This window comes from Cynocephalus volans, chromosome 3, assembly GCF_027409185.1.
Source record: "Cynocephalus volans isolate mCynVol1 chromosome 3, mCynVol1.pri, whole genome shotgun sequence".
In the NCBI taxonomy this organism is placed as follows: domain Eukaryota; kingdom Metazoa; phylum Chordata; class Mammalia; order Dermoptera; family Cynocephalidae; genus Cynocephalus; species Cynocephalus volans.
Genome location: NC_084462.1, coordinates 27,147,529 through 27,166,947, shown reverse-complemented (window position 1 = coordinate 27,166,947; position 19,419 = coordinate 27,147,529). Strand labels below are relative to the sequence as shown.

At 44.4% G+C, this 19,419-nt stretch overlaps 1 protein-coding gene across 1 annotated transcript; it reads right to left on the bottom strand.

Moving 5' to 3' along the window:
- Window positions 1-7,540: 7,540 nt before the first annotated feature.
- On the bottom strand, window positions 7,541-17,654 carry CCL26 (C-C motif chemokine ligand 26). The gene is made up of 3 exons (XM_063089990.1): window positions 17,495-17,654; window positions 10,731-10,840; window positions 7,541-7,642 (listed from the first exon to the last, which is right to left on the bottom strand). The coding sequence occupies exons 1-3, from the start codon at window positions 17,652-17,654 to the stop codon at window positions 7,541-7,543; spliced, it is 372 nt and encodes a 123-aa protein (XP_062946060.1).
- Between the last annotated feature and the right edge of the window lie 1,765 nt (window positions 17,655-19,419).

The following is a 19,419-nucleotide window of genomic DNA, read 5'->3' as shown; positions in this document are numbered from 1 at the left end:
TTAGCTTGTTTTCTCTTCATGAATGCCATTTTTATTGTACTAGCGGGTTTAGATTTTTCTTAGGTTTTTATGGCAGTGGTAGTTATTTTTCAGGAACCAAACCCAGTACTCCCTTGAGGATTTCTTGTAAGGGTGGTCTTGTGGTAGTGAACTCCCGCAGTTTTTGTTTGTCTGAGAAATATACTATTTGCCCCTCATTTCGGAAGGATAGCCTTACAGGGTAGAGTATTCTTGGCTGGCAATCTTTGTCTTTTAGTATTTTGAAAATATCATCCCATTCCTTTCTAGCTTTTAGGGTTTGTGATGAAAAGTCTGATGTTAACCTGATTGGGGCTCCCTTATAGGTGATTTGACGCTTCTCTCTTGCAGCTTTTAAGATTCTCTCTTTGTCTCTGAGTTTTGCCAATTTGACTATGACATGTCTTGGAGAAGGCCTTTTTGGGTTGAATACGTTTGGAGATCGTTGAGCTTCCTGGATCTGAAGATCTGTGATTTTTCCTATACCTGGGAAGTTTTCTGCCACTATTTTGTTGAATATGTTTTCAATGGAATCTCCATTTTCCTCCCCTTCTGGAATACCCATGACTCGGATATTTGAGCGCTTGAGGTTGTCTGATATCTCTCTCAGATTTTCTTCCATGTCCTTGATTCTTTTTTCTTTCTTTTTGTCTGCTTGTGTTATTTCAAACAGCCCATCTTCAAGTTCAGAGGTTCTCTCTTCAACTTCGACAAGCCTGCTGGTTAAACTCTCCGTTGTGTTTTTTATTTCGCTGAATAACTTCTTCAGTTCAGCAAGTTCTGCTACATTTTTTTTCAGGACATTGATTTCCTTGTATATTTCCTCTTTCAGATCCTGTATACTTTTCCTCATTTCATCATGATGTCTAGCTGAGTTTTCTTGTATCTCATTCAGTTTCCTTAGAATTATCACTCGAAATTCCTTGTCAGTTATTTCAAGGGCTTCTTGTTCTATAGGATCTAGAGTATGAGATTTATTAACTTTTGGTGGTGTACTTTCTTGATTTTTTGTATTTCTGGTGTCTTTTTTTTGGTGTTTATTCATTGTGGCAGGGGGTTTCACAGTCCACCGGTTTAAGACTAATGACTAACTAGGATGTTGCTGTGGTTGCCAATTTGGTATGGCTCCCGCCGTGACTGCTCAGTTGGCCTCTAGTGTCTTGTGTGTGTGGTTGCCTCGGGTCTTGGGCTTCTCCGGGGATCCACCTTTCTGGTCAGCTTGTACTCTGCTGGGCTGGTGGATCACGTACCACAGGGTGTGTGATCTCTGTTGAGCTTTCACTTTCTGTACAGGACTTCTCCCCGTTCCGTGTGCTCTGGCCCAGGCTGTTAGATCGTGCAGTGGCAACCCCACCGGGTGTGTGGTTTCTGTCGAGTCTCCGCCTCCCTGGCCGCACGTCTCCCCCCTCTGTGCCCACTGTGCTGGGCTGGGGTGTGTCTTCTGCACCCCTCGTCTATCAGCTGGGCCTTCAAGACCCTGCTCAGCACCGCCTCGCCCAGGAAGTCTACCAGGTTTCTGCTAGGCACAGACGACCGGTCTCTCTGGGTGCCTTTGTAGCACTGTGTAGATCTTTCTCGGGTCTTGTTCACCTTTGTATCCCCCCGGTATAAACCGAGACTAGTGCCCGCCTGCAGCCTGCTCTCCGGCAGGTTCAAGCGGACCTGGGAACTCTCCTACCACACTATTCCCAACCAGAAATTCGTTAGCCTTTTTTCCAAACTGGTGGTCGCAGAGATGGTATCTGCCTCCCAGTTACAGGAAGTTTACCGGGGCCGGAGTCCAGGGTGTGGTGGAGTGACAGTCGGCCCGCCCGTACTTCCTAGCCCTCCCAACACTGGTCGGGACACCCCACACCCCCAGCCCCACCAGAGAACCACGGAGGGAGTGGGAGAGGAGGCCGGCCCGCAGGGTCCGGAAAGCCCCGCGCCAGGCCAAGCAAATGGGCTCAGTGATGGCTGAGCAGGGCGGAGCTGCCCGCACCTGGGAAAATGGAGGCAGCACCGGGGCAGTGAGTGGCCTGGTGGTGCAGGCGGGAGCCGCGTGGGCATCCACCCCCCGAACAGAGCTGTGCCAGGGATCACTCACAGTGCTGTGCCAGGTCGGGCGCTCGCTCTGTCTCTGGTTTGTTGCCTTCCGTGTTCTTGGCGCTGCCGCCTCGGGCTGTTCAGTCGCGGCGCCGCTCGGGCGCTCCCAGGAATCTTCTTTAATGCCGGCCTGAAACCTCGAATCCTGAATAGGGCAGCTGGCCGCCTTCAGTGCGGCCCCAGCCTCCGGGATCCTGGCTGCATCCACAGCAGCCCTGGCGCCGTGTTCCCTGTTTCAAGACTCGCTTTTGCAGCTAAGAATCAGTTCTTTTCCTGCTCCACACTTCAAAGCTGTTGCCTGTAAATGAGGCAGCCTCTCCTGCCGGGGGCAAAGTGGCGTTGAGCCCCCACGATCTGCCAGCAGCAGCAGTCCTCCCTTAAGAGATGGCCAGAGGAAGGTCCACAAGTTTCCCGGCTGCCTGAGGCCCAGTGGCCACCTTTTCCACCTCAGCTACTCCGCGCCAGCCGCCGCAGCCACCGCCATCTTGAAACTCCCCGTACTGAGCTCTGTGGAGTGTTTTTCATGTGTCTGTTGGCCATTTGTATATCTTCCTTTGAGAAATGCTTATTCAGCTCCTTTGCCATTTTTTATTTGGGTTACTTATTTTTTTGCTGTTAAGTTGTTTGAGTTCCTTGTACATTCTGGTTATTAGTCCTTTGTCAGATGTATATTTTGCAAATATTTTCTCCTAGTCTTTTCATTGTCTTTTTGCTCTGTTAATTGTTTCTTTCGCTGTGTAGAAGCTTTTTAGTTTGATATAATCCCATTTGTTTATTGTTCCTTTGGTTGCCTGTGCTTTTGAGGCCATATTCATGAAGCCTGTACCCAATCCTCCTTCCTGGAGTGTTTCCCCTATGTTTTCTTTAAGGAGTTTTATTGTTTTGGGATGTATATTTAACTTTGTAATTCATTTTGAGTTGATTTTGGTATATGGTGAGAGGTACAGGTCTAGTTTCATTCTCCTACATATGAATGCCCAATTTTCCCAGCACCATTTACTGAAGAGGCAGTCTCTCCCCCAGTGTGTAGTCTTGGTGCCTTGGTCAAAGGTCAGATGGCTGTAGGTGCATGGGTTGACTTCTGGATCCTCTATTCTGTTCCATTGGTCTATGTCTGTTTTTATGCCAGTACCATGCTGTTTTGGTTACTATAGCTTTGTAGTATTGTTTGAAGTCAGGTAGTGTTATGCCTCCAGAGTTATTTTATTTTATTTTATTTTTTTGTTCAGGATTGCTTTGGCTATTCGTGGTCTTTTTTTCTTCCATATGAATGTTAGGATTGTTTTTTCCAATTCTGAGAAAAATGTCATTGGAATTTTGATGGGGATTGCATTGAATCTGTAGATCACTTTGGGTAGTTTGGAAATTTTCACATATTGATTCTTCCAATCCAAGAGCATGGGATATCTTTCCATCTCTTGTGATCTCTTGTGTCCTCTTTAATTTCTCTCAACAGTGGTTTGTGTTCTAGTTGTAGAGATTTTTCACATCCTTGGTTAAATTTATTCCTAGGTTTTTTTTGTTTTTTGTTTTTTGGTTATGGGCTAGCTTTCTTGATTTATTTTTCTGCTAGTTCTTTGTTGGAGTATAGAAATGCTACTGATTTTTGTGTGTTGATTTTGTATCCTGCAACTTTGCTGAAATCATTTATTAACTCTAAGAGTTTTGTAGAGTCTTTAGGCTGTTCTATATACAGGATCATATAGTCTGCAAACAGGAACAGTTTGACTTCATCTTTTCCGATACAGATGTTCTTTATTCCCTTCTTTTCCCTGATTGCTCTGGCTAGTACTTCCAACACTATGTTAAATAGGAGTGGCAAGAGTGGGCATCCTTGCCTTGTTCCTGTTCTTAAGGGAAAAGTTTTCAATTTTTCCCCATTCAGGATGATATTGGCAGTGGGTTTGTCATATATGGCTTTAACTGTGTTTCCTTCTATACCCAATTTATAGAGAGTCTTTATCATGAACAAATGCTGAATTTTATCAAATGCTTTTTCAACATTTATAGAGATGATCATATGGTTTTTGTGTTTGATTTTATTCATGTGGTGTATCACATTTATTGTTCTGCATATGTTGAACCAAACTTGCATCCCTGGGATGAATCCCACTTGATCATGGTATATAATTTTATGCATGTGTTGCTGTATTCTATTAGCCAGTATTTTATTGAGGATTTTTGCATCTATATTCATCAAAGATATTGGCCTGTAGTTTTCTTTCTTTGATGTATCTTTGTCTGGTTTTGGTATCAGGGTGATGTTTGCCTCATAGAATGGGTTTAGGAGAATGGCTTCTGTTTCAATTTTTTGGAATAGTTTGTAGAGAGTTTGTATTAATTCTTCTTTAAAGGTTTGGTAGAGTTCTGCAGTGAAGCCATCCAGTCCTGGGCTTTTCTTTTTTGGGAGACTGCTGATAACATCTTCAATCACTCTGATTGTTACTGGTCTGTTCAGATTTTTTGTATCTTCTTGGCTCAGTCTTGGTAGTTTGCACGTGTTCAAAAATTTATCCATTTCCTCCAGATTTTCAAATTTGTTGACTTATAGTTGTTTATAATAGGTTCTAATGATTCCTTGTATTTCTGAGGTATCCGTTGTAATTAACATTTTCATTTCTAATTTTTGTTATTTGTGTCTTCTCTCTTCTTTTTTTAGTTAGCCTTGCTAATGGTTTGTCAATTTTATTCATCTTTTCAAAAAACCAACTTTTTCTTTCGTTGATCTTTTGTATCATTTTTTGGGTTTCTATTTCATTTAGTTCTGCTCTGATCTTAATTATTTCTTTCCATATGCTAACTTTGGGTTCAGATTGTTCTTGTTTTTCTAATTTTTTAAGGTGAAGTGTTAGGTTGTTTACTTGCCCTCTTTCCATTCTTCTGGAGTAAGCATTTGATGTGATGCGTTTCCCAATTAGTACTGCTTTTACAGTATCCCACAGGCTTTGTTATGATGTGTCATTATTTTCATTAGTTTCAATAAATGTTTTGATTTCCTGCTTATTTTCTTTTTGGACCCATATGTCATTAAGTAGAATGTTGTTTAATTTCCATGTTTTTGTATAGTTTCCAGAGTTTCATTTGTTATTGATTTCTAGTTTTAATCCATTGTGGTCTGAAAAAAAACATGGAATAATTCCACTTTTTTTTAATCTGTTGAGACTTGCTTTGTGACCTAACACATGGTCTATCCTGGAGAATGTTCCACGTGCTGATTAGAAGAATGAATATTCTGAGGTTGTTGGATGAAATGTTCTGTAGATATCAGCCAAGTCCAATTGGTCTAAAGTGTTGTTTAGCTCTTGTGTTTCTCTATTGATTTTTTGCCTAGATGATCTGTCTAATGTTGAGAGTGGGGTATTCAGATCCCCCACTATTATGGTATTAGTGTCTGTCTCTTTCTTTAGGTCTAATAGTGTTTGCTTTATAAATCTGGTCACCCCAATGTTGGGTGCATATATGTGATTGTTATGTCTTCTTGTTGGATAGATCCTTTGATCATTATATAGTAGCCTTCTTTATCTTTTTTTATTGTTTTTGGTTTAAAGTCTATTTTATCTGATATAAGAATAGCTACTCCAGCTCATTTTTTCATTTCTATTTGCATGATATATCTTTTTCCATCCTTTCACTCTTAGTCTATTTGTGTCTTTACAAATAGGTGAGATGAGATGGATCTCTTGTGAAGGCAGCATATTGTTGGGTCTATCTTTTTAACCCAATCAGTCAGTCTGTGTCTTTTGAGTGGGGATTACAATCCTTTTACATTAAGAGTTATTACTGATATTATTGAAAGGTATTGATTTACTCTTGGCATTATATTGATTTTTGTTTGGATGTTTTAAATATCTTTTGTTCCTTTCTTTCTGATTTACTGTTTGTCTTGTGTTTGTTGGTTTCTTGGAATGGTAGATAAACTTATTTTTTTCTCTTTATTGTTAACATTCTATTTTACTGGTGGGTTTTATTCTTTCTTGAGTATTCATGGTAGTGATGGTTGTTTTTCAGGTACCAGACCCAGTACTCCCTTGAAAATTTCTTGTAAGGCTGGTCAGGTGGTAGAAAACTCCCACAGTCTTTGCATGTCTGGGAAATATATTATTTGTCCTTCATTTTGGAAGGATAGCCTTGTTGTGTGAAATATTCTTGGCTGGCAATTTTTGTCTTTTTGTATTTTTAATATATCATCTCATTCTCTTCTGGCTTTTCGGGTTTCTGATGAAAAGTCTGATATTAGTCTGATAGGGATTCCCTATAGGTGACTTGACACTTCTCTCTTGCAGCTTTTAAGATTCTCTCTTTGTCCTTGAGTTTTGCCAATTTGACTATAACATGCAGAAGGTGCTGGGTCTCCATGCTGTTGCCTCGGGCCTGGGGGTTGGCTGCTGGGGCCTCTCTCACAGGTGGATACTCACTTCTTTTGTATATTGATTGTAGTGGTGATTACACAAATGCACACATGTGAATGATAAAATGATAGAATGACAAAACTATGCACACACATTACACTAATATCAATGCCCTGGGTTTGATATTGTGTTGTAATTATGTAAGAAGTAACCATTAGGGGAAACAGTAAAAGGTACACCTGACCTCTCCATACTATTTTGCACCTTCCTGGGAATCTGTAATTATAATTATTATTTTTTTTTTTAAAAAGCTTATTTAGGCATCCTGGGATTGGTAGTTAGATAACATTCATGTTTATTAATTAGTACCTTGTTTTCTTCAGAGAAAATACTTCCAAATATGGAGATGTTTCATTTACCCAGCACTGACAGTCTATGAGCTCTTGCATAGGTTTTGCTTTTCCAAATAACCTAAACTTATCTCTCTAAATAATGTTTAGATTATTTAGACTAATGTTTAGATCTATATATTCAATGCAATCTGTATCAAAATTCCAGTGTCATTTTTCACAGAAACAGAAAAAGATAGTCCTAAAATTCATTTGGAACCACAAAAGACCCCAAATAGCCAAAGCAATCTTGAACAAGATTAAAGCTGGAGGCGTCACACTACCTGATTTCAAAACATCACGGTTTGTATAACCACCACTACGATAATTAAAAAAGCATATTTACTGAGCATTTTGCCAAAATATATTAAAATTCTCCTTATTTTTTTTTTGCACAAACAAAAACACAAGGCAGAATGGAATACCAGAGTGACTTCAGGGGCTGGGGACCTGCCAGGCAGCCACACATGCTGACTCAGCTTCCTTTCCTTGACGAAAACTCAGACTTTATTGACTGAAAATGTTACACACAAGTCAGATCTTTACGAAAAACCTTTATTAAAAAAAAACATTGGTGGTAAACAGCCTCTGCTCCCCACTAGGCCCATGGGGTCTTTTGAAAATTTTCTTCAGGTTCCACCAAGGGCAGCAGAGCTAAAAGCAGGGTCCAGGTGTCCTTGGGCTGAATATTTAGCAGAGTCACAATTGTTGCTGAGTCTTTGATAAAGAAATATATCTTTGCACCCACTTTTCCTTCAGTTGGGCACAGATTTTCTTGCCTCTTTTAGTATAATAGTGAATCTGTGGAAAAGATCCATGGATAAGTGAATGCCGAGACCCATGGCCTCCCAAGAAGGGGTAGACAGGGAGGAAGGGTCAGTTCCCTGCTGGATCTTTTCACCTCACCACCCCGTTACACTCTGTCTCTGCGCCCTCTTCTCCTGGGCCTTGTCCCCCCCCTCTTTGTTATCTTATTTTCCACTGGAAGCCGTGCTTCCAGGCCTGCCTCCCCCAGAAACCATCTTCCAACTGCTCTAGTCCACAGCATGTAACCTGCACCATGCTACTTAACTCTTTCCTTTTAATGGAACAGCTTTATTGAGAATTATATTTTATTATATTTAAAGTGTGTAATTATGATTCAATGGTCTTTAGTCTACACATATATTATGCAACCATCACCACAATCAATTTTAGAACATTTTCATCACCCCAGAAAGGAACCCCACTTCCAATTCCTGACCATATTACCGTGGATTGTTTGCCATAGTTGCTTATATATGATTCCTGCATTCCTTACCACTTTGTGAGCTTATTAAAAGTGGGGGACCTGGTTGATGTCCCTGAACCTCCTCCAGCCTTGAGAGCCCTGAGAGCACTCAAAGATGGCAAGAACCTAGGTCAAGGGAACTCCAGCCTGGAGAACCTTGCAAGGTCACTGGTATCTACAGGGCTTTTAGACATGCTCTGGCACACACATTGGAGAAGAGCCAAAAGAATGGGAAAAGAAGGGAGAGGAAGGGCTTTGTGGCAGTTTGAAAGCAATGACTGCAAATTTCTTTGACATCGCTCCCTATGTCAGGTGGGGATCTCTGTCCTCTCCCCTTGAATTTAGGCCAACTTTAGGGACAGGTTGACTAATAGAATACGGTGGAAGTGACACTATGTAACTTCCAAGGCTAAGTCATAAAAGGTGGTAAAGCACTTGTAGTGGAACCTTGAACCTCCTTGTAAGAAGTCCTGTCATCCCCGCTTGCCATGCTATGAGGAAGTCCAACCAGCTGGACACATAAAACACATAGTGGGTGGCTCTGAAAAGACAGAGATGCCTGACATCACCCCGCTGTGCCAGCTCCATCACCATCTGACTTCATCCTGTGAGAGACACCAACCCAGAACCATCCAGCTAAGACTTCTGTAATTCCTGACTCACAGGAACCATGAGAGATAAGAAAATGATTGTTGTATTAAGCCACGATGTTTCGATGTTTCGGGTGGTTTGTTATGCATAGATAGATAGCTGATATAGGCCTCTCATCTTCCTTTTACAAATGAGGAAACTTGGCCTACCCAAGGTTGCACAGCTCACAAGTGACAGAGCCGCTGCTTTGATCCCAGCTCAGGGCTCTTCGCCAGCTGTTGGTTAAGTGTTGATGTCTTGAAAGCTCTGGAAAATCAATCAAGATCCAAAGGAGAAGAGCCAGGGCATTCTGAGCCCTAGAGCTCTCCTCTCCATATCTAGGCAGTTCAGTGCCCTCTTTTTCATCCTTAACTTTTTCTCAGAATGATGACATTTGGGTTTGTCTCTGGAGTCCCCTCTCTGCCTTTCTACGTTGCTCTCTGGTGTTCGGAGCTCCGTCTCCTTGGCAGCACAGGTCGACTCCTCCCTACGTATCTGCACTTACAGGTAGAATCCATTCTTTGGACATGGACTGGGTATAGCCCAACACCAAATGATTAGCACATATGATCTCATTTAATCCTGCCAGGGGCCCTGGGAGCTCCATGTCATTCTCTCCTGTTACCAAATAGCCCTGCATTACCTGGCTCCTGCCTACCTCTCTGCCTTGTCAGGGGCAAGTTTGTTCTCTCCCTCTCTGCCTCACCCCACCCACCCATTGTTCTCTGTGCCTGGGGCACCCGTGCTCCTCCCTTCCCTGTCACTGGGCCACTCCCACTTCTCCTTGGGGGTCTCAGTGTAAATAACACTTCACAGTCCCCCCATGAGAAGTTAAGTCCTCCTAGACTGTGACAAGCACCCTCCTGCTTTCTCTCTCCTGCTGTCTCCTTCAAGCACTCATCACAATTGTGATGGAACCTGTGCAGGATACTAACATTAATAAGCACATGTATTTCTCAGGGCCTAACTTATAGCTTAGTAGGACCACAGTCCTTAGTTTTAGAAGGGCCAAAAGCCTTAGTTTAGGCTTTATCTTAGTAGGACATTTATCTTAGGGGGGCCACAGCCCTGTAGTTTAAGGAATAGCCCAACTTTTTAGTATTACACATAGAAATGCTAAGCTTGGGAAAAAACAGAAAATCTTCTCAGGACTAAAGTCTCTGGTGTGGATAAGAAAATTGAAGCACAGCAAAAAGTGATTGCTCTAAGGGCAGATGCCCTTGGTGCAGCTAAACCTAATGATGGGGAAATACGTGAGCTAAAAGCTTCAAGGCTACTCTGCCAATTAGTGGGTGGTTCCACATTTCACCTTCAGCTGTTTCTTTTAGTTTCTTAGGGGACTAAGTGTTGCCATGATGATTATCTCACTGTTTCTTTCTGTACTTCACATAGCTTAGTTTTTTGACTCCTTTGATGGTAAATTGCTTAAACTATTTTTAAGTTGCACCTGCTTTAATGAAAATTGTCATGTAGCCAGTTTGTTTATATTTTCACTATGACTGATTAACCACCTATGTTCATTTCTGTAACTTTCTGCCTGGACAATAAAAACAGAAAACCTGATTCAGGGTTACTCCTAAGAATCCTTCTGTCTGGAAGGAATTGCTCCTGGGATTAACCCCTTCTGGGCCTCTCACTGCTCTGGAGAAATGGGCTTTGAGTAATCCTTTGTGTTTCCATCACCCTGGGAGAGATGACAGAACTATTGTGCAAATATTTTTTAATGTCCCTTTTCTTATGCTAGACTGTAAGGTCTATAAGGATTGCCTTATTCTTTCTTTTATGCCCAGCTCTTAGTGCAGTGCCTAGTGTATGGTATGAACGTCACGTTCTAACTGAGGCTCAGAGTCACATTTGCTGGTGTGGAGGCAGGACTCCTGCTCAGATTGCCAGGTTCCCCTCCTGAGGCTCATCCTGCTGTGGTGGGGATCTGCCCAGCACCCATCCAATGGCATGGCTGGTAGGGATCCTGAGAAAAACTCACATCACAGTCTTCTGGGAGCAGCTGCTGCTGGCATATTCATAGGTTTGCACCCAGACCCAGGGAATTACCCTCCGGCTGTATTGGAAGGAGCAGGACCTGGCCAAGTCACAGCTACCTAAAAAACAGGGAGAGGAAGGACCCTGGAGATGCCACTTTCCATATGCTTCCAGACAGCCCGGGAAGGAGCCCTAGGAAGGGAGTGGGGCAGCTACATGTGTGTGGCAGCTCCAGCGTGGACTCTCAGCATGACGGTCAGAAGAACGGGGGAGCCAAGGAGAAGCTCCTCACGGTGCTGTGAGCCAGGCCTTTGGCAGACATCTCCCAAATTTCTCCTGTCTGACCCCCTTTTATGAGGCTAAGCAGTCCCTGAAGATAATTCCAGAGAATTTTGTTGTTAAGAACAAAAACAGCTCTTTTGATCCAACAGCGGAGGAGCAACCCGACACCCATGAGAAGAAGATGGACAGAGAGGAAGTCGCGTCTGGGGGAGCGGGAGGGGCAGGCGCACCCTTGGGAGTCTCTGGCCCAGCGCTATTGGCTAAGTCAACACTCTCTTGTTTGAAAAACAAATGCTGAGCAAATTAAGTAATATTCTGGTGAACTTCCCTAAAGTTATTTTATAACACAATTAGTTGTTCCAGATAGGTTTGTGGCACTTGGGCAGTTTTGTTTGCTTTCTAAATGTTGCTTATCTTGGGAGAGGTCTGAACAGTCTCAGGAGGTGAGCCCAAAGCAGTCCAACCACAACAATGGATGTTTAAGAAAGAGGCCCTGGACGTGTGCCATCCCTACCTTCTTGTTGCCACATGGCACCTGTCCTGCAGTGTCAGAGCTGGTTTGGGGGCACTTGAGGTATCTCACCTAGTTGAGAGGGTCCCAAACCTGATAGATCATCACAGTCATCTGGATCTTTAATATAAATATTAAAGCCCTGCCCTGGACCTCCTAGGTCAGGCTCTTTAGGACAGTGACCCGGGATTCTATATTTTAGCTAGATTTGGCTAAATGGGGAAAGAAAGTTCTAGAAAGGACCAACGATGTCTGCCAGGAGAGTACTGGGGATGAGCAGACCAGGACTTTCAGAACTCTGTTTTCTTACCGCTGTTATTTCCACCATCTGATATGCCCCAGGGCTTTAAAAATGAGGTTCAAAAAAAAAATTTTTTTTTTCCCAGAGAGAGATGGGACCTTAAATATCATTTAGTCCAGCCTCTCCCCTCTAATCATACAGGCTGTGGTGACTGCTTCAAGTGACAGGGAACTAACCATCTAACCAACCCCAACCTACAACAGCTCTGGGTGTGACAAGGTTCTTTCAAGTTCTTTTTAAAATTTGCTTGAAATCTATATTACCATTGCTTCTAGCTAATGACCCAGTTTTGTACAAAAATGCCTTATTTCCCTTTTCTTCTTTTGGAAGATGAGGAAATTAAGGTTGAGGCAGATTTGGAGACTATTGTTTTAGTTTGGGTTCCTCTAGAAGCAGGCTGTGAGGTAAGGATTCCAGTGCAAGTAATTCATTTGGGAGGTGATGTGGGAGCCCCAAATCTGAGAGGGCACTGGTGTAGTGTTCACCTGTTCCAAAGAAATTACCCAGAGGTCTAGCAGGTAGAGACATTGCTGTATTGGATTTGCAAGAGGTACTGAGGCAGTCATCAATCAGAAATCTGCACTACCACAGAGTACACACAACAGCTATATTGGTTTTTTTTTTTTTTGTCTTTTTCGTGACCGGCACTCAGCCAGTGAGTGCACCGGCCATTCCTATATAGGACGAACCTGCAGCGGGAGCGTCGCTGCGCTCCCAGTGCGGCACTCTCCCAAGTGCTCCACGGGCTCGGCCCAACAACAGCTATATTGTTAACAGATCAGAGCAGGGGTGTAAATCATTTTCAGGTTTACTGCAGATCCGCACCCAACTCACATAACTCAGAGTGTGTGGGAGATCTGGCTGAGCAGATAAGTTAATCTAGAGTGTTTGTTCAATTACTGAGGTGCCCTGCTCCCTCCAGCCTCCTGGTTGTCTTAAAGGGGATGTGCCTTTCCTTGGGTAACTACCTTGGCCAGGGTTAGTCTCCCAGGGGAAGGGGGACCTCTGGTATGCACAGGAGGTAGGAGTAGGGCTATGTCCAGCACTTACCCTACTTTCTACCCCCACATACGACTATTCCACCCTCACAGTCTTTGCATCACATTAGTTTTCCACATGTCCCCTAGGTGGAATAGTGAATTATGCATTGCACCCAAATACCACAAATGCATTGCAGCCCACAAGTACTGAACAACCAGCACTCCTTTCACTACCACCACTCCTAATATGACCTCTTTCCAGGATGAGCTGAGTGACGAAAACCAATCTGAGAAAGGGTGATGGGCAAAAGCATCAATAGCCTTAATGGCAGTATGCACAGTTTTCAGAGCAAGGGAGATGTTGTAAGAGAAATCAGGAATATACACACAACATTCTGCCTTAATAATGGCACAGGTGCCCCCTTGGGCAGTGGTAAGCATGTCTAGAGCCAACCTGTTTTGCAACACTACTTTTCTAATTTGGGAGACTTTGTTACTCAACAAACAGATGGCATGAGAACTAGCATTCAGGCTATTGGCAGTGTGGTTGGCTAGGGCTTCCACTGCCTTTTCAGTCACAATATTACCTAGGTGTGGAGAAAAAACTACAAGAGGATAAAGCCACCAGGGTGTGCATCTAACTCCATGCCTTGCAGAAAAGGCTTCTCAATTGCTAGGCAAATGGGGAAGGGTCGTGAGCACTCTCCCAGGAATATAGGGCCACCCCCATGTACGTACATCTTCTAGCCCAATTGTATGGGAGGTCTGGCCATCCATATGTTCCATAAGCCCAGAGGGTACCCCAGGACACAGGACGTGCTCCTGCTTGTGCAGAGCGATTTTGCCATTCCCACGGCTCAGTATCTATAGGGTGGTAGTATTCACACATAATTCTTTGAGGGTCTGTCCCACTTCTCGCATGGTTTCATTGTCTGTTGACTCAACCTTTCTGTGCAGAATGTGGCTGGTGCTTTGAATTGCATTTGCACTGCAGTCAGCCAGCCCACCCCATCCCATACTGAATACCCCAGGAAAGGATGGGTTTGGTTAAGCCGTTCTGTAACTAATGCAAATATTTGCTTCTTAGTCTCATCATACCCTATCATGTGCTGGGTGAGATTAGTGGTTTTCTGGTTTTTCCACACTCACAGCCAAATCCATTCAGTCTGATTTGCCATTGCATTGTTCATGGCAGACCTGACATGGCAGATAGTGGGAACTCTGAGCAGACCCAGCAGGCTGATCTATTATGTATTTGGGCCAGAGTTGCCGCTCATTGAAGATCAGTGTTCCCCATGGTTATGCTAGGGATGATAAGAAAGATGTTTAACAGGTACTAAAAGTGGTAAGTCATGTTTATAATGTAACATGCAAGTGACAGTTTTATCTTGAGACAATATAGTTATACTAAGAGGGGGCTTCCCCGGCTTAGCATACCAAGCCCTATCAGGTCCAGGGGCTATTTTATCTATGACAGAGAGAGAAAGAGGGGGGACCTGAAAACTCCACAGGGAAATAATAATAGTCCCTTTCTGTATAATCTTGTCCGTGGGGTTGTGATATCTCACAGTATTTGCCCATCATCCTATCACTGATGGGAAGATCTCTAACCCCCTTTCTATTCCTTCAGCCTGGGGAGACAGCAGGAAGCACCGGCATGGTTTGGTTTGAATTTTCCAGGGCCAATGGACTGTACTCACTCCAGGTACTATGTCTTGAGGGGCTGGCAACAACCAGTTATTTTCACTTCCCCACTGAGGTCTTCTGAAGTCTCTAAAGTCTTAATGTGCAGTCTTACAGCTGCTGTCCAAGGCTGCATCAATGTCTCCAGTGGGGAGGGACGTCGGGATCTGGACCTCACCTTCAGTGTCCACAGGGCTTCTGCTAACCTCGTTGTCCACCCCTACAGGGTGTGCTGTTCCATCTTCAAGGCCCCCTTAAGCATTCCATTGTATCTTTCTATGAGGCCTGCTCCAGTTGTATTACAGGGAAGATGAAACTGTCAAGTGATGTTATGGGCATCAGCCCATTGTTATACCTGTTGCCCGGTGAAATGGGTGCCTTGATCACTCTCAGTGACTTCAAGGGTCCCATAGGCAGTCATGAGCTGTGCCAGTCCTCTGATTGTTGTTCTCTGGGTGGCCCATTTGCTGGGGTAAGCTTGCATAATACCTGTACAGGTTTCTAAACAGGTTAATGCATAGCAAGACCCTTCTGATAAGGGGAGCGGCCCTGTATAGTCTATTTGCCAATAATTCAGGAGTGCATCTCCCCTACACAACTGTCCCATCTCTTGAGGAAGCTTACATGGATGTCATCCCATGCAGTCAGAACAGTTCTGACAGGCAATCGCAATGTCAGCATACTGGATCGGCAGCCCCCAGGCTTTGGCCACTTCCTATAGTGTCTTTTGTCCAGTGTGTTTCATTTTCTTGTGTAACCAGGCAGCTACATCTTTGGTGGGAGCTTCTTCCAGCCATCTCACATGGGCCAGGGTGCTGGCCTCGTCATTTTCCAGGCTGTCCAAAGGGTTGCGCCCAGACACATGGTACACAGTCACTGATTTATGTTGGCTGATAGTGTATATATCTTGCCACATGTCCTGACCCCGCAGGGGCTTATTCATAGTCAACAAGTCCTGATTTTTCCATTGGAGCAGCCACAATATGAGACCCTTAAAAACTGCCCAGCTGTCAGTGCTGATGGTTACTGGGCCTTTCTCTTTGGCTCTCACCATCCATATAGCTCACAGTTCCACCCATTGTCGGCTTTGTCCTGTGCTGTCACCCATCCAGATGGTATCAGTCGACAGTTGGTATGTGATGGCTTTCCATTGAGGGGGGTGCCCTTGACAGGAGCTATCAGTATACCAAGCCTCTCCTGGCACCAGCGGCAGACCTACCTTAATGGGCAAGGGAGTCAATACTGTGGGTTCAACAGGCATGTCATCTGGGTCCACAAATGTGACGGGTCCCAATAACTGCTGTAGTTCATAACTAAGGGGACTTGTGGATAAATTACTGAGTTGTTACAAGTAGGAATGCCACTTGGTCACTGTGGTCGTCTGAGCACTGGAACTGCAGGGTCGCGTGGAGATGTCATGAATCTATCCAGCAATTAGCGATGCAGTTCTCACTGTCACAACTGCCTGTCTGGTGATCGGTTCTGTGGCTAGCAGTGCTTGATAAACAGCTTACTGCTGTTCTATGGGGCTATATTGGGCCTCTGCTCCTTTCCATGTCGGGGATCAAAACCCTATGGAGAGGAGAGCTTTCCCCTGTCATTGCCATAACTCCCAAGCATAGCCCTCCTGGGAAATATTTATATCCAATTCACAGGGCAGTACTGGATTTAGAACACCCAATGCTTGCACGCCCCCGACTGCTGCTTTTGCAGAATTGAAAGCGGCTTGGCACTCAGAAGTCCAATCCCACTGTGCTCCCTTCTTTACTAGCTTGTATAGGGGCCTCACTATTTGAGCTAAATGGGGAATAAACACCCTCCAGTATCCTAACAACCCCATAAGTTCCTGTAATTGTTTAACAGTAGTCGGCCTAGGGTATGCCTGAATCTCATCTATTACCACGAAGGGCATTACTTTTGTCTTACCTCATCAAATAACACCCAAGAATCTGACAGATAATCCAGGTCACTGGACCTTGTTTTGATTTACAGCCCATCTCCTCCTCTGTAGGTGAGCAATAAGGGATGGTGTAGCCTCCTCCAAATTTGTAAGAGAAGCAGAGGTTCTCTCTGCAACATAATGTCATCAATGTGATGGAATAGTCTCGCTGATGGAGGCATCGTCCATTTTTCCAAGTCTTCTGTGACCATTCTGTGGCAGATGGGTAAGGCTATTCAGGTAACCCATTGCCATCCTTCCCATGTGAAGGCAAATTGGTCTTGACTGTCTGGATGGATATCAATACTAAAGAAAGCATTAGTTAAGTCTAATACAGCATGAAATGTCCCCAATTGAGTTCCTAGTTATCCATAATATCAGTAATATTAGGTACAGCTGCATGTAAAGGAGGAATTACCTTATTTGCTTCCCTGTAGTCCACAGTCATCTTCCAGGTGCTGTCTAGTTTATGGACGGGTCACAGAGGGGATTTATATGGACTATGGGCTGGGTGTATTATTTTCACCTTAGCTGTAATTCCAGTATAGTTTCCCCAATTTCCTTATGACCACCTGGCAACCGATATTGCTTAGTTGCCACTATTTGCAGAGGCGGCGGCAGTTGCACTGGGGGGTGCTGTGTTTTACCTCTCTGTACCTCTTTCACAACCCTACTTTTGTAGGCAAAACTCCTTCACACTAGTATGCAAACACAAACCTTGCAATGTGTCAATCCTGAGTAGGTATTCCCTGATGGGGAGATATACACAGCATGTTCCCTGGCGGGGAGCCACCCAATCTTTAAAGTTAACTTCACCTTTCTTACTTTAATGGACTGCCCACCATACCCAGCTGTAATGGCCTCATAGCCAATAATCGGCCTCTTGAATTTTGATGGATTCCCGTATATCAATGTACTTTGAGATCCTGTATCTGCCAAGGCAATCACCCTTTGTATGTTCTGCAAAGACCAGAATATAGCGAGCTCAACGTGGGGCCTACAGTCGACAAGAGACAGCTTGCATTTCCTTCATCCCTTGGCCCCAACCCTAGGCTTGGAACCAGAGGAACAGGAAACCTGTCTTGTCCTCCTCTGGAGGACCACACAGCTCCATTTGGGGAGAACTAAAGAGGCCCCCAATAGAGGGTGACTTCATGAAGTCCTTCAGCCTCTGCTCAGCCTGCCCTCCGGAAGTCATATAATTTGTTTCCCCTAGGTCGGCTACAGCTTGCGCCATGCTTTGAACTTATTGCCCTACTAGGGGTGACAGAACAGATACCAATGTTCCGTAGCAGCGACTGAGAGCTGACTGTATAACCCTGTCTTTCATTCCTCCAGTAAATTGCATCACGTCTGGACCATGGAGGGCGTCTTGGTAAATAGCACATCTCATACTGAATTCCCTAAGGAAATCTTCCAACTCTTCCATAATAGATCACCGAGGGGGCACTCCTGGAATGTTCCTTTCATCTGGCCACGCGGCACGGCAGCCTGCTATGACCCAAGTCAAAAGGGAGGCATTTTTATCATATTTCCCTGCTCCATAAATGTGCTGCTGGAGTGAGGAATGATTGGTGACCAATGCCATTTTTGCCAGCTCCTCCCCTGACAACACTATGCCATCTGCCCCCATATCCCACAAACGTAGCAGCCACCAGGAATGCTTTCCCTCCTTTTCTGCCAAAACTTAGTGGGCAGTTCTACCAGCTCCACTGAAGTGTAAGGGCAGGTGCTTGTCTGCATGTATTGTAGCAGAGGAGGTGAATCTTGGACATTTTGCCCTTCTGGTCATTCTTGCCTTGTCTTCAGCTTTTGCATTATTACCAGTCTAGCCTGAAGATTTCCTGCTTCATCATTAATTACCTCCACTCGAAAATTCTCAGCTTTCTCATGTGAGGTTTAGGTCCCAGAAGTGGGCTCCCATTTTCTAGGGTTCCACTCTGGGGTTTTAACTACTACGTGGATCTTAGCCCGCAGCAGCCACTTTCCTTTAATTTTCACAGAATGACATGCCAAATCATGCAGCTGGTCAATGGCTCAGTCCAGCTGACTCACTATAGTATCCTTGCTATCAGCCTGAGTTAAATGAGCCTCTTTTTCTAACCTTAATTCTTCCCATAGCCTTTGTTCTTGATTTTCTGACTCAATTTCCTTCTTGTCACTAACCTGATCCCCCAGAGGAGAGGCTGTGCCACTGCAGCAGCAACAGCCTTCTACTCCTTTTTCCTTTGAATACCTTCTTTTTCCTCGACTGCCTTCAATACTTCTGGCAGGCCTGCCAGCATTTTGGGAGTGTCCCCATACTCACAAAGCAGTCCCCAGCTATCTACCAAGCTGGCAATATTGAGCCACATGGAACTAGTGGCCCAACTAGATATTTCTCCCTGTGACATTCCTCCCATCCCCTCCATCTCTCCCACGGCCACTTAAATGGGAATTTCTACAGAAAACCCTGCTGCCTGTCAGGAGCCCAAATCTGAGAGGGCACTTGTGCGGTGTTTACCTATTCCAAAGAAATCACCTAGAGGCTCAGTGGGTAGAGATATCAGTTTATTAGATTTACAAGAGGTTCCGAGGCAGCCGTTGGTCAGAAGTCCACACTGCTACAGAGTACATACAACAGTTATATTTAACAGAGCAGAGTAGGGGTGCAAATCATTTGCAGGCTTATGTGCAGACCCTCACTCAGCTCACATAACTCAGAGTGTGTGGGAGATCTGGCAGAGAAAATAAATTAATCTATTCTCTATTCTCCTAGCGCCAGAGTCCTTGTCCGTTTACTGAGGGTCCCTGCTCTCTCCAGCCTCCTGTTTATCTCAAAGGGGATGTGCCTTTCCTTGGGTAACTACTTTGGACAGGGGTAGTCTCCCAGTGGGGAGGAGGAACTCTAGTATGCACAGGGAGGGGGGAATAAGGCTATGTCCAGCATTTACCCTACAGAAGGTGATTCCAGGAGACACCAGTAGATGAGGGGAAATTGGGGCAGGGAAGGGAAGGTATCA